The sequence below is a fragment of the Calonectris borealis genome, chromosome 26 (assembly GCF_964195595.1).
Source record: "Calonectris borealis chromosome 26, bCalBor7.hap1.2, whole genome shotgun sequence".
Lineage (NCBI taxonomy): Eukaryota > Metazoa > Chordata > Aves > Procellariiformes > Procellariidae > Calonectris > Calonectris borealis.
In genome coordinates, this window is record NC_134337.1 from 3,630,413 (window position 1) to 3,644,940 (window position 14,528).

General features: G+C 66.2%; 1 protein-coding gene across 1 annotated transcript; it reads right to left on the bottom strand.

The window, feature by feature from the left end:
- MICAL1 (microtubule associated monooxygenase, calponin and LIM domain containing 1) lies at nucleotides 1-13,108 on the bottom strand. The gene is made up of 26 exons (XM_075174533.1): nucleotides 12,998-13,108; nucleotides 8,876-9,074; nucleotides 8,522-8,800; nucleotides 7,576-7,783; nucleotides 7,363-7,467; nucleotides 7,082-7,180; nucleotides 6,848-7,003; nucleotides 6,528-6,628; nucleotides 5,983-6,240; nucleotides 5,427-5,542; nucleotides 5,213-5,339; nucleotides 4,874-4,946; nucleotides 4,255-4,405; nucleotides 3,994-4,181; nucleotides 3,783-3,892; nucleotides 3,649-3,699; nucleotides 3,487-3,564; nucleotides 2,976-3,144; nucleotides 2,807-2,889; nucleotides 2,243-2,696; nucleotides 2,049-2,122; nucleotides 1,800-1,898; nucleotides 1,575-1,668; nucleotides 1,392-1,491; nucleotides 1,222-1,295; nucleotides 1-1,118 (listed from the first exon to the last, which is right to left on the bottom strand). Exons 3-26 carry the CDS (start codon nucleotides 8,780-8,782, stop codon nucleotides 988-990), a joined length of 3,360 nt encoding a protein of 1,119 aa, XP_075030634.1. The 5' UTR covers nucleotides 8,783-8,800; nucleotides 8,876-9,074; nucleotides 12,998-13,108; the 3' UTR covers nucleotides 1-987.
- Between the last annotated feature and the right edge of the window lie 1,420 nt (nucleotides 13,109-14,528).

Sequence of the window (14,528 nt, forward strand, 5' to 3'; positions counted from 1 at the left end):
ATGTCCTGGGTTAGGATGGACGTCCCGGGCTGGGATGGACGTCCCGGGCTGGGATGGATGTCCTCAGCTGGGATGGACGTCCCAGGTTAGGATGGATGTCCCGGGCTGGGCTGGATGTCCCGGGCTGGGCTGGATGTCCTCAGCCGGGCTGGATGTCCTGGGTTAGGATGGATGTCCTCAGCCGGGCTGGATGTCCCGGGTTAGGATGGATGTCCCAGGCTGGGCTGGATGTCCCAGGCTAGGATGGATGGCCCGGGCTGGGCTGGATGTCCTCGGTTAGGATGGATGGCCCCAGCTGGGAAGGACGTCGTGGGCTGGCTTCCAGGGGCTACTCCTGACGCTGCCCCTCCACATTTGGCATCTCCGCTGTGACTTGCCCGTGGGGGCTGCAGTCACAGCCCCGCCGCCGGGAGCGAAGCCCTTCGGTGCCGGGGGCGTGGGGCCGGCCGGGGAGCGAAGAGCCACCTCTCCCGCCGGGAGCCTCGAGCTCCCGCACGAGGGGCTCTGCCGGCCAAAACGCTTTCAATGCCCTGGCCAAGCCTCCGGGCAGCGTCCCCTCAAAACGGTGACAGTTGTGGGACCTCCTGCGCCGGGCAAGACCCCACTTCCCTGTGGGGCTTCTTCCTCCTGTAGCAAACCCCGGGCAGAGCCGCCGCAGCCCCCGTGTTTCGTAGCCCCCTGCAAATCTTGTTTTCAAGCAAGCACAAGGCAAAGGCAATCCAGCCAAGCGCAGGGACGCCCTCTCTGCACCCCAAAGCTGGGGTGCTCCTCGGTGTCTCCCCACGTGGGTGTCCACCAGCAGGTCCGGCCCCTCCACGGCAGGCTTTGGCAAGCGGGGGACCTGGATTCGCCGCAGCAGCTGCCTGCGGGCAGCTCAGGCATCACCACCTTCAGAAGCAGCTCAGGGTGATGCTCGGCTCGGGGTGGGGGGGACACCACTCGTCTCCCCCCCCGGGGAGGAACCGGCGGGTCCTGGGGCCGCCCGGATCAGGCCTGCAGCTCGCTGAGGCGCTTCTCCTCCTGGATGTGGATGAGGACGTTGCGCTTGTTCACCACCTCCAGCAGCTGCACCAGGATCTCCTGCTCGGCCGCACGATCCTCGGGTGTCTTCAGGGATTCTGTGGGAGAAGGGGGCTGGAGCAGGGCTGGGTGGGCCACAGCCCCGGCCCCGCTCCCCCCACCATGCCCAGGGACCCCCCCTCAGCACGTGCCAGCGCTCACCCTCCCTGTTCATGTAGCACCGGAGCTTCTGGTCGAGCTGCCACTGCTGCTCCTCCAGCTTCAGCTCCTGCACCCTGCGGGGAGGGAAAGGGGGTGCTGGGTGCTGTGCTCGGGGGGCATGGGGTGAGCCGAGCCCCCGCACTGCCCGGGGAGCATCCCCCGAGCCTTACGCGATCATGAGGTCCGACTCCTCGGACATCAGGCTGTTCTTCTTCTGGACCAGGTACAGCAGCTGGTTCATCCACTGCGTCTTTTGGTCGGCCGGGGTGCCTGCGGGGCGGCGGAGGGGGCGTGAGCAGGGCACAGACCCCCTGGACGTGGGGATCACAGTGCCCTGCCCACCCTGGTCTTACCGTCCTCATCCCGGAGCAACTTCTCCAACTTGATTCCCTTCTGCTCCAGCTCCCGGAATGTCACCTCGATCTCCTCCAGCCGCCTCTGGATGGCCTGCGAGGGAAGGGCAGTGCTTGCCCGTGGGCCATGACCTCCTGGCGCATGGCCACCGGCAGCGGGATGGAGGGGACGGGCTGGGGACCCCAGCGCTGGGCTGGGGACCTGGCTCTCCCCCGTGGGGCTACCTGGGCTTTGCAGAACCGCTTCATCTGGGCTTCCCTGGCCCGGCGGGTCAGCGTGCGCTTCCAGGTGGGGTATTTCTCCTCTTCCCCCAGGTCCAGGCACTGCGAAGGGACGGTGGCAGGGGGGGTCAGTCCCTGCGCCGGGCACCTCCTGCCCCAGCAGCCACGGCAGAGCCGGACCCGATGCCTCGGTGAGAGATGACACCTGCAAGAGCCCCAGCCACCACCCCGCTGCTCAGGGAAAGCACTCACCGACTCTGCCATGATGCCAAGGTCAGTGCCTTCCTCCTCCTTCTCCTCTTCCTCGCTGTCACTCTCCTCCAAAGCTGCCCCAAGAAAAGAGCCATTTCAGGCTGGTGCCTCACGAGCAAGACATGGGGCATGGCAGGGTACCAGAGGGACCCACAGCCCTGCTCGGCCAGAGACTCCAGCTTGCAGCCACCTACCTTCCTCCTCAGCCATTTCTTCCTCCTCCTCCTCCCAGGCGCCTTGTCCCCGCCACAGGGCAGGGAGGGCCTCGGGCGCTGCTTGGAGCCGCAGACGAGCCGGCTTCGGCGGTGGCTCGGGCTCCGCTTCACTGGTGAGGTTCAGCGTGGACAGCTTGAGCTTCTCCAGGGGCGTGAGGACGATCTTCCTCCTGCCCCCGCTCTCCTCACCCTCCTCCGTCACCCCTCGGGGCTCCGGTCTGGGACCCTCCTCCTCCTCCCTTGCATCTCCCCCAGGCTGTGCTGGCAGCTCCTGCTCCTCCACGTCACCAGCACCCACAGCATCCTCCGCTGCCCCAGGTTCTCCCCCCAGCTGTGGGGCTGCTGGTGGGGGCTGCAGGGGACCGGGTGCCCCCTCCTTGGGGGACACACATGGGCTCCCAGCATCCGAGGGCGGGCAGGCAGCAGCGGCATCCTAGGGCAGAGCCAGCAACGAGGGGTGATGCAGCACGGGGCCGTGCCCGAGCATCCCCCTCCACCTTCTGCCGTCCCCCCCCTCATCTATGGGCATTTACGGTGACTTACCCCATCCGGCAGCGCCGGGGGCTCGTCGCGGGGCAGGTCCATGCTGGGTGGATTGGGGTAGTGAAGCGAGCAGTAAAAATGACCTGGAAGGGGCCCAAACCCCTGTGACAACCTTCAAAGCGGAGAAACCTCGCCCCGAGCATCCCCCTCTCCCCAAAACCCTCCTCACCGTCCTCCTCGTCGAAGGCGTAGTCGCCCAGGCGCAGGGTGGCCCCGCACCGCCGGCACTGGAAGCAGCCGCGGTGGAAGAAGCGTCCCTCGGCGCTGGCTCGCTCCAGGATGTAGACGCGGCGGCCGCAGAAGTAGCAGGCGTCGCTGCTCTCCCCGCGGGCCGGCGGCTGCGGGGGGAGAGGACAGGTTGGGGTGGCACCGGGGTGCTGGCACCCACTCTGCCCCGGGGCTTTGCCGGCAGCCCAGGAGGTTCGGGGAGGGCAGGGGGGGCTTTGCCCCTCTTGCAGAGGTGGGTCTGGGTGCTCGGGATGGGGTTCCTGGCACCGACCAGGGAGTGGCAGCTCTTGGCTTGGGAAAACCAGTTGGATCAGGAAACAGGCAGGGAGGAGCCAGGAGCCCGTGGGCGTTCGCTTGCACAGCCCCGGTCCCAACCCTTGGCTCGGCCCCACCAGCCGCCGGTGCCCCCCAAGCACCCGCCCACCCCACCCTGGGGTGACACAAGGACCGACCTGCCCTGGGTCCATCGTGGTGGTTTGCGGCGGCTCGTGGGCACCGTCCAGAGTGTCTCCATCCAGCCCCGCGTCCAGCTACGAGCAACCCGAGGGGAGGATCAGCCCCCCGCTCTCTCCCCGGGACGGCTGCACCCCTCGAGGCGCCCGGGGCAGACCCACCTCGACGTCCCTGCGGCTCCTTTTGGCCTCAGCATCCTTCTGGGCACTATCCTGCAAATGCAAAGGGAGTGGTTAGGATGGGGAGGGGGGCATGGTTTTGGGGTGTCCCGAGGCTCCGGGTGGGGAACCCTCACCTGGGTGCGCTTGTGTGTCAAGTTCCAGCTCTTCTGCAGCTTGCTGAGGAAGAGGATGGCCCCTCGCGTGCCCCGGGGAGACAGTGGCTTCTTGCTGACCTCCTCCGCCTCTGCACAGAGGGGACACGGCCATGGTGGTGGTTCAAGGGGGGGCACCCAGCCAGCCCCGGTGGGGCTTGGGGTGGGATAAACCCCCTCCCAAATCTCACACCTGGAGAAGTCTTGAAAGCTTCATAAAACTGGCTGAGGTAGGTGATGAGCCCCAGGCGGTCGGGCTCTGCCATGGTGGCCATCTCGGCGCTGGAGAGGACGGGCTGGATGCCCAGCTCCTGCTCCGCCATGTCCAGCATCATCTGATGGGTCCGGATGGGATCCTGGGGGTCCACGGAGTCAAAGTCCCTGTGGGGAGACACGGGTGCCATCAGGGTGGGCTCCGCAGGGTGGAGGGTCCCGGGGGGGTCCCAGCACTCACAGCAGGTCGGGGCGGAAGCGGTGGACGAGGGCGCAGAGGGCCAAGCCGCTGGTCCAGGAGGTGGTGAAGTTGGTCACCGCCACGCCGCGGTACCCGGCCGTGCTGGCCTGGCACCAGCTCAGCAGCTCTTCGTAGGCGTCTCCGGAGACCGCTGGGGAGGCAGCACACGTGTCCCCATCCCAAAGAGGCAGGGGACAACCCCCCCCAACCCGCTCCCCGCTCCCAACATCAGTGCTTTAGAGGGGAAGGGGTCCCACGGGAGTGACACAAGACCCCCCCCCCACCATGCAACCACCCCCCAAGGGTTGATAAAGCATCCATCAATATTTCATGGCTCAGCATCAAGAAGGAGGGGGACAGCCTCCCCCCCCCAGAAGGCAGCTGGGGGGCTGCGTCCCCACGGGGGCTGTGGGCAGAGGGAACGGAAACCAGCGGTGTCACCGAGATGGAAACGCAGCCACTGCTGGGAGGAGCGTGGCGGCCGGCTGGACAGCGGCCAGGGCTCGAGAAAAGAAGGATGGGGAGGAAAATCAGAGCAGGAGCCGCTCTGGCATGGGCTGCCGGGAGGAACGGGAGGTCCTGGCGCTGGGGGGGCCGGGGCAGGACCGGCTGCTCCTACCGGTGCTGAGCCGGTTGTCCCTCTTCCTCTTGTGGTCCACCTCCACCATGCCCACGAGGTAGAGGTCCCGGACCTGCCGATGGGGACACATCGATGGCAGGTCACCACCTGCACAAAGCCAGCGCGGGGAGCTGACCCCGGCAAGGGGGACACCCGGACACCCCCACACCTCCCCAGAACCACCCGCATCTGCAACAGGCCATGCATTAAATGCCCTGGGGACCAGCAGCTTCAGCCTTGCATCCTTTGGGGACAAGGGACCGTGCAAATTGATGTCACCCTGACCGCTGGGGAGGCTGGGCTGGATGGCCGCCCCATGGCAGGACCTGGGCCGGGTACCTGGCTGGCTTTGATGGCCTGCAGGTTGATGTTGGGGTAGCGCGTGGCCGGGTCGATGCTGTACTGGCTGATGTTCTTGTTGGTGTTGTCCGGGGAGGTCTGCGAGAGGTGCTGGTAGATGCTCTCCCTGGGTGTGCACGAAGGGACAGGGCTGGGCTCAGTGCCACCGTCCTTGCCCGGTCCAGGACTAGCCCAGCGGGATGGGGACACTCACCTCTCGGCCAGCACCTCCAGTGGGGGGGTCCCGGCCGCCCAGCGCCGCACCATCCACGCTGCGTCGAAGGCGGCGAGGAAGCCCCTGGCCACGCCGGTGCCCAGCGGCCAGAAGGGCTGGGAAGGGAAAGGCAGAGAGGGACGGGGCTGGAGCCGCGCGGCCGGTCGGGGCGGCTGGGAGGAGGCAGGGAGCTGCTGGGCTTGGCCGGGGATGAAAGCGGGGAGCGGCGGCGGGACGCGCAGGGAGCGGACGGGCGGCCGTCTCCTCCCCGGCCCCATGGCTGAGCCGACGCTGCCGCCGGTGTGGATGCGTCTGGGGAGGAGCTGGGCTGCTCCTCCACCCTGAACCCTCCCACCCCCCAGATCTCTGGTGGGGCCGGGGAAGGGGAGAACCCCACCAAAGCATCCTGCTACCGGGGGAGCCGGCCGCAGGGACGGGGTGCACCGGGCAGTCGGGACGAGAAGAGCTCAGAGAGGGGGAATATATCGCAACCAAGGCATCTCGTAGGGAGAGGGGAAACTGAGGCACGTGATGGTGCTGCAAGGGGGACCCTCACCTCCACCAAGCAGTCGCCCACCAGCCCGAGGAGCAGACGGGCCCCGTTGTGCTCCCGCACCAGCGCCGCGTTCTCCGAGCGCGTCATGCAGGTGAAGTCAAACATGTCGACGTCCGGCAGGTCCCGGTGATTGAGGGCAAACTCCAGCTCGGGCAGGCGGTAGTTGGTGGAGAAGTTGGCGGCTTCTTTGGCGTAGCTGAGGAGGGCATCCCGGTTCACGTTCTCCGGGGACAGGAGGCTCTCGATGTCCGCTTTGTCCTGCAGGGATAGGGATGGGGTGAAGCCGGCCGGGATGCGGGGGGTGGTGTTTGCCCCCCAGCCTGGGTGCAGCCTGGGTGAAGCCGTGCCACCGGGCTTGGGGCTGTGAGCCCCCCAAAAGGAGATTTTCCCCCCGGCACCGGACACCGGCACAGGCGACGGCTGCCGAAGCCCCCACCATCCCAGGGGTGCACGGTCAAACCAGCACCCATGATTTGCATCCCACCCTCCAAGTTTTCAGCCGCCAATCAGTACGGGATCCCAGGGCCGGATCCTGCCCTCCTCACCTGGAGGATGACCCCCTTCTTGAGCAGGCTCTGCTTCTTGGCCGTCATGACGAAGTAGTGAGTGTCGTCCTTGTAGTAGACGATGTTTTCCAGGTCGATGCCTGGTGGTGGGGAAGGGGCTGAGCTGAGCCACGGGGCAGAGCCGGGGCCGTGGGGAGCCCCCGCACCGGGCTCAGCCACCAAATGTCCCCTGCAATGGGACACCATGCAGGGACATGCGTCCCACCACACAGGGGACATCCCAGGGCTGAGCCTCCAGTTGCACCAGGGGGGGACAGGGACCCCCGGGCACCCCCCATGCCAGGGCTGGGACCACCAACCCGTTTTGTTGTAGAGGTTTTGGAAGAACTTCTGGTTGTAGATTCGGGCCACGCCGCTGATCTCGGCCACCTCCACCTCGGCCCGGCTGTGGCGGTTGATGAAGTTGGTGGTGATGCCGATGGCCAGCTTCCCCCGCGTCTCCTTCCGCTTGAATCCTGCGGGATGGGAGAGGTGTGAGGCCGCACCCGGCCCCCCATACCGATCCCCGGGGTGCAGGGACCCTCTGCTATCACCTTCGGGGACAAATTTGCCGCCGCCGGCTGAGATGAGGACGTCGAACTCGTAGTGGCTGAGGGGAGAGGAGCCGGGCTGCAGCAGAGCCCGCCAGCCACCTGCGGGGAGAGGGACGGTCACGAGCGTGCTGGGTCTCAGCTGGGACCTGCTCCGGGGCAGGGGGAGAGGGTTGCACTTCATCCCCCCCTAAAAAGGCATGCCCCGGGCTAGCAAAGGGACTTGGGGGGCTCAGCCTGTCCTTGTCCCCGGGGATGCCACCCACCCCGCAGCGATGCCTTACCCTTGCCCGTGGGGGGGACGAGGCCCTTGAACTGCACGTTGATGTGCACCTCCACCCCCAGGAGCAGAGCCACCTTCAGCAGGATCAGCTGGAGCTGCCGGATACCTGGGAGGGGAGAGAGGGCACCCAGGGCTGTACCCCCTGGTCCCTGGGCTCCCCACAGTGGGGGGACCCCGGGGGGTGCAGAGCTTGGTCCCGCCCCCCAAAACTCACTAACGTGGTCCAGCGTGCCGGTGCAGAAGCGCCCATAAAACTTCTTGGCCCCCAGCGCCCGCAGGTCGTGGATGGTGAAGGGCCAGAGGTGCAGGACGTTGTTGCGGGAGAAGGAATCCCTCTTCTCCAGCAGCACCACGCGGGCGCCCAGCAGCGCCAGCTCGATGGCCGCCCGCAGCCCGCAGGGACCGGCCCCCACCACCAGGCACTGCGAAGGGGATGGGCACCCCCCCAAGAGCAGGGGTTTGGGTAAATCCCCAGGGAGCTCAGCATCCCCATAGGTAGCATCTCCCCCCTTCCCCGGGTCAGGATCTGGCCCTCCCCACTATTCCCCTTTTCCCCTGGGCTGCAAGCACTGCTTCTCCTTGCAAAGTGCGGGGCCCCGCGCGGTGCCCCCCGACTCCCTGAACCTTGCCATCGCACGGGGTGATGGCAGCAATTAAAGCACTGGGCGAGATAAGGCGTGCACGGGAACGGGGAGATTTCACCAGCAACAGCTCAAAACCAGGTTTGATCTGCACAGGGCTGGGGGGACGGTGGGGCACCAGCAGTGGGGACAAAAGCCATCAGCTCCGGGACAGGGGGATAGAAATAAGGTCCCCCAGCCCCAGGGGAACATCCTACCCCGGCATGCTTCTGTCCCCCAAAAAGGGCTCGGCAGGTCCCTCTGCCCCTTTGCAGCCCCCCATGGGATGTCCCCAGCGAGGAGCAGCCGGGAGGAGGAAGGACGCCGCTGGCTGGGTGGCACCGAGGTGGCATCACGCCACGGGGAGCGGAGCGGCACTAATTAACACCCTGTCCCATTAAACCCCATCAACCACCCGCCTGGCTCATCCTGCGTCCTCCTGGGGTGGGGGCCAGGGTGCCCCAAGGGATGCTCTCACCCCGGGGACAAGGACACAGGGCATGGAGGGACCCAAACCCCGCACCCCGGTGTCCCCGGTACCTTGGTGCTGGCACAGGCTGTGCCCTGGTCGTAGTCCGTGTGCCCGGCTTTCTTATCCAGCTTGGTCCACAGAGCCTTGGCACTCCAGTAGTTGAGGGCAGCCTTGAGGCCGTGGTAGAGCTGCAGCCCGCTGCCCTGCAGCCCCAGCCGCTGGCACAGCTCCCCGAAGCAGCCCAGCACCTCCCGGCACTCCCCGGCACGCAGGAACCTCTCGAAGGTGGCATGGGCCGGGTTGCCCGGCTCGTCGGCCGGCACGCTCATCCCGCTTCACCCGGCAGCCTGGTGAGGGACGGCAGGGATAAGGGTGGGGGCACCCTCCTGGACCCCCACCCTCAAACCCATCCGATACCAGACCTGGTGTCTCGGCGCAAGGTTTCCCAGCCGGGGGTGTCGGTGGGTGACGGTGCCACCAAAATCAGGGCCCTTTCCGGCAGTGGCTGGTGGAGCCTCCCCCGGGTGCTGCACCCAGCGAGCCACGGTGTCACCCTGCCGCGGTGACGTCAGGGGAGGGGACGGGGAAGGCAGCAAGTGGCTTCCTCCATACAGCGTGTACCTGCAGCGGTTGAGAGCAGAGCGAAGTGTTTTGGAGCTAAGATGCCGCTTCCTTCCTCTTCACCCTCAGCCTCGCCGGGGGAGGGACGGGGAGGGGGGTCCCGGCTGCAGGGACAAACCGCAGCTGCCCCAAAACCCAGCAAGACCCAGTCCTGGGGCAGGAGGGAGCAGGATTGGACCCATCCCACCAGCCTGGCTTTTGCAACCGGAGCGGGGCGACTTTCCCCCCCCACCTCCGCCTCTGCCACCCCTGGAGCGGGGCGGAAGCAGATTAGCACAGAGGAAGCACCGGGGGGGAAACCAAAAAAAGCCAAACCACTGCACGAACGGCCCCATCACGCCAGGGAACCCCTAGGAGGAGGGGTGCAGCGCATCCCCCTGTGAGCACCCCAAAACCCCCCTGCCCCTGGCACCTCCCAGGGGACCAGCGCTCCTTGCATCTGCCTCCCGCTCCTGGCACCGTCCCCCCAGCACCGTCCCAATGCCACCCTCTGTCTTGCCCGAGCACGAAGCACAAAGCTTTGCCCTTTCCAGCCGTTGTCGTTAAGCCCTGGGGCTGGGAAAGCCTCCCCCAGCCCGGCAAAGCAGCCGGCAGCGCTGCCAAGGAGGAACTGGTGGAAAGACTCATGAAACCGGAGCGCTCCTACCTTTGAACCATCGCTCTTTGCCCTCTCGCCACTCGGCATTACCATCAGGCATGCGGTGGCACCCCGAAGGCGGCAGCCGGCCCCGCAGCAGGATGCCGGAGGGGGAATGACGCTGCATCCGAGCTAAGCTGCCCTCGGTGGGGCAGAGGAAAGGAGGCGTTTAAGCCTAGGCTTAAATTTTGGCTGGAAAGCCCAAATTCTAGGCTGGGTTTCAAGTTCGGACTCGCTCCAGCAGCTTCTGACACCAGCACGGCACTTTGCAAGGCCAGCTGGAGGCACAGAGGATGCAAGGCACTTCTGCAGGTCACCTTCCCTCCCGAGCATCACAGCCAGGAGATCCCGGCGTTTTAACCTCTTCCTCCCTGGGCAGACACGAGGATAAAACATCCAGCCAGGCCGGAGCGGGAGCAGGCACCCACCGGTCCCCAAAGTGGCAGCATGGGGACAAGAGGACCCAACCGATGCATTTGTGGCGTGGCTGTAAGACCCGGGAACAGATTTCTGCTCTTCCCCCGAGCGGTGCCAGCCCTCCGACCCTGCCGGTGGGACAGAACGAGGAGCCTGGGGAAACTGAGGCAGCGCTGCAAACCTCACCGGAGAGTGCAGGCACGCTGTCCCGCCAGCCACCCGTCCTCCTCCCGCAGGAAGCTGCCCAGGCAGCCGTGCTGGCTGGCCGGGCTCCAGCACCCCACGCTGCCCGGGCACGATGGGTTTTCCCCCGGGGAGCTCACGTTACTGCACTGGCGCCTGCCAAGGCCACCATGCAGCAGCCCCAGGGCGATGGGGCAGAGGCAGCTGCCCGGGCTGGGAACACCCACTCCAGCATCACCAGCCCCTGGCTCCGAAAAAAACCCATCTCAAGGCCTCAATTCCCACCGGACACGGTGCTGAGGGAGCACGATGCCCAGGAAAGCTTTCCAGCACCAGCGTTTTGGCAGGGAGGCTCAGAGGAGACAGAACAACAAGCCTTGTGTTACACCAAGTTTCCTACGGAAATGATGCTCGTGCCGGCACACCACGTCCCCTTTGGCATGCTCGAACCCCCCCAACAATTGCAAGCAAGGACAGAAACCCCCACGGATACTTAGTTCCTGCAGGTTTGATGCAAATAAACAGCTTTCAGCCCACAAAAGCCAGTGCCAACGAAGGAGGGCACGGCACTGAGCCAGCTCCGCTCTCCCCACGAACGCCTTTTGCATTTCTTCCTTTAAAACTGCTCCTGCGAGATGGAGGGAGGAGGTGGGGGGGGTTGCAGCCAGCCCTGACTCAGCTCATGAAGGTTCTGGTTGGGGTGGCTGCAGACATGCAGCCTATAAGGACGTCACCCAGGACCGGCACGTGTGGAGCATCCCTGGAGCCGGGATACCGCATCCCGCTTTGCAGGTCGGGGTCTCCCCCCTGTCCTTGCCCTTGGGAGATGGCGGGGGGAGCCGCCCCGGGGGTGCTGGGCTGCTGGTGAGCTCACAGGCATGTGAAAATGGGGTGGGAAAGGACACGGCTCCATATGGAGCTAATGAAAGCCGGGAGGATTTCCAGGAGCAGCAGATCCCCTTCCAGCTGAGCCTCTCGCCTCACCGCTGTGCCAGCTCCCAGCATCTTTGGGATCCAGCTTGGAGACCCCCGGGCCAGGCTGCTGAGCTGGGCTGGACCCCGGGGAAAGTCCTGCCAGCAAATTCAGGGATGGCCCCAAGGCCAGCGGGCAGGATGGAAGGTCACACAAGAATTGTGGCCGTCCAATGGCTTGACCAAAGATCCTGCTTTCGACCGCTGGCTGAGCTGGGCCGGTGCTGGGAAGGGGCGAAGGCAGCGGGCACTGCTCTTCCCAGCGTTCCTGTGCTCGGGAGAAACATCCCAGGCGTGGGATTGGGCAGGGAGATCGCCTTGGCCGACCCCGTGGAAACCTGCCCTAATTTGGCTGATTTTTAATCCTTGGAGGGAGGGGAAAAATCCCTGTCGGTTTCTCTGGTTTGAACTGGGGATGGGGGTGCATGGGCACACCCCGGTTGAGCCCCCCCTTAGCAAGCCCCCAGCATGGAGCTGCGGGGAGAAGGGCTAAGGAGGGGGGACAAACCTGCCACCAGCACTGGCGAGGGCAGAGGCTGGCAGCTGCAGGGATGGGGTGTCGCGGTGCAGGGGGTTCTCTTTCAAGGGTGCATAAACCCCCCCTGGAAAGCACAGGCCAAAATCCCCCTCCGGAGGTGCAGGTCCCAGCCTCGGCTCCTGCAGCCACCGGGAGCAGAAGTGGGCACTTCTCCGGGGCATTTTGGCGTTGCCCTTCGCAGGGGATCCACAAGCCACAGCCCAGCCACGTCCCAGCGTAGAGACAACACTCGGGGGGGGGAGCAAACCTGCCCCCCTTATTTTGGCTGCTCAGCTTTGCTCCCCTGCCCAGCACCAGCACCAGCCCCACAGAGGGACCTGCCTTTTGCAGCACAATTTCGGTGCAAGCGGAAGTCTGCTCACGGCCAGGCTTCACATCCCGCATCCTTTTCCTCCTCCTGCTTCTCCTTCACCCCCAGCCACAGTCGTCCCCATGGGGTTGGCAGGAGACGTGTCTTGGGGTACAGTGGTGAACCCCGGGTTTGGTTACCCAAACGTACCAAGGCCTTCATGCACCCCAGCCTCAGCTCCGGGATGGGGCAGAGCCCCAAACCCCCAGCTGGGGCTCGCTGCCGGGGGCACATGGGGCATCCCTCCCCCTGCACCGGGCGGAGGGGTCAGGGTGGGGGAAAAGCACTTCTAGCAAAGCTCTTCCCACCCCATCCCACTCTGCACTGGGAGCACTAGTGGTACTGGGAATGGAGTCGAGGAGGAGGAGTGGGGGCTGCTCTCTTTGCCCTTTGTCCTGGGGGTTTGCAGAGCCCAGGGGCTGGAAGGGGAAAAGCAGCGAGGACGGGGCGGGGGGACCCTGCTGCCCCCCGGGAGAGGCTTTGGGGAGGGAGCAGCCGGAGAGCAAGCGCTACCCCGCCACCGAGCATCCCCGCTCGGCATCCCAGGGACGCGCAGGGCACGGGCACGGCGGGGCTGAGCGCTCCCCCCCCCCCCAGCACCCCAAAATCACCCCTCGGTTTTGGCAACCCCCCCCCCCATCCCCAGCTTGCGCAGCAGGGCGGGGCCCGCAGCGATGCTGCTCCCTCTTCGCGGGCGGCGGGGACCGGCCGGCGGGATGCTGTCCCCTCCGTGCCCGCATCCGAGCGGGGGGGACCACGGGGTGGGGGGCAGCAGGACCCCCACCCCCAGGGATGTTCTGCCCATCCCCACCCCCCCCCCCACTTACCTCCAGAGCCTCTCGGAGGGGGAAACTGAGGCACAGCCCGGGGAGGGAGTGGGGAGGGGCTCAGGACTGTTTGCAAGCGGGCGAGGACGAGCAGGAAAAGGGCTCCGGCTCCGCAAGCAGCTGCCGGCTGGCCCTCCCCCCCCTTCTCCACCCCTCCCTCCTCCTCCCCTCCCCCACGGCCGGGGGGACCCAGCGTCCCGGCTGCTGGAAGGCGGTGCTGGGGGGGTGGGGGCCGGGCAGCCCCCGGGGCTCCGGCTTTGTGCGGCTGCAAACGGTGCTGCAATTGGGTTTTTGCAGTGCTGAACGTCCCCCTCAGCCCACCCGCGAGTGGCAGCCCTGCCCTCCCCACGCCGCGGCGGGAGGTTTGGAGCAGGGGATGCACAGAGCAACCTCGGCTGGGTTTTTTGAATTTTAGGGTAAGAAACCGGCCTTTTCGCAAAGCAAACTAGAAGATTCGGGTGATGAAACCAAAGCGCTTCGCTTCCGTCCCGGCTCTCGCCCCTGCGCCGTACTTCCCCCCGCAGCCAGAAATAGAGGCCAGGAGGGAGCTGCGGGGACGGGGGGGGGGGGACCAGTGCCAGCCCCGCACCCCGACCAGTGACCCAGACCACCACAGCCCTCCTGGAAACTTTTGGGATGATGTTTCCACCTGGGTCCCCCGGGTGGGAATGACCCCCGTGGGGTGAAGGTACCTTGGGACAGATGATGGAGCCACCGGGGTCACCGAAGATCACTCCTGGCCGGGTGCTTTTCGGGGTTTTCTGATGGCGGCGTCCTTGGGGTGCCACTGGCCACTTGCCATGTGCCAGGGCGGGTGTCACGGCAAAGGGGCTCGCGGGGCGGTGACGCACGGTGACAACCTGCCACGAGGCTGGGGACGGTGACTCAGGGACACGGGGCGAGCTGGCATTCGGGGCGGGGGTTACGTCGGCCACCCGTGAGTCACTCATGGCACTGCCGGTGGCTGCGGCGAGCAGGGCCAGCCAGCCCAGCACCGCCATCCCTCCTTCCCGCAGCCCCCTCAGGCCTCTTCCTGGGGGTCCTGGTGCAGACCCCCCCCACCATGGTCCCCCCTGCAGCTCGGCTGGGGTGTTTCGAGCCCACCAGCCCCCTGCAAAGCTGCTGGGGGCAGGCGCAGTGGAGCCCACCTGCATTTCGGGGCTGCGAGAGGCCGGGGCGGACGCGGAAACGGGGCGTCTGCGTCAAACCAGGCAATTTTCCCAGGCGCCGGAGCGGTCGGAAATAGCTCCCTCTGTTTGTGAGTCCTTTGTGGTACCATGGGAAAGTCTGAACACTGACCCCCTCCTTCCAGCCCCAGCGTTGTCCCCTGGGCAGCAGCAAACGAGTATTAGATCTTAATTACAGCTCCCTATGCAGCAGGGACCAAGGACGTGCCGTGGTGAAGGGTGCCTGGCCAGCGCGGTGGGACACGGCTCTAACACAAGCCCACCGGCTGTGGGCAGCCCGGTCTCTGTCCCCAGCACAGGGGGAGGCGCGGTGGCATCCCTGCACCCCTTCGTGTGCCGAGAGA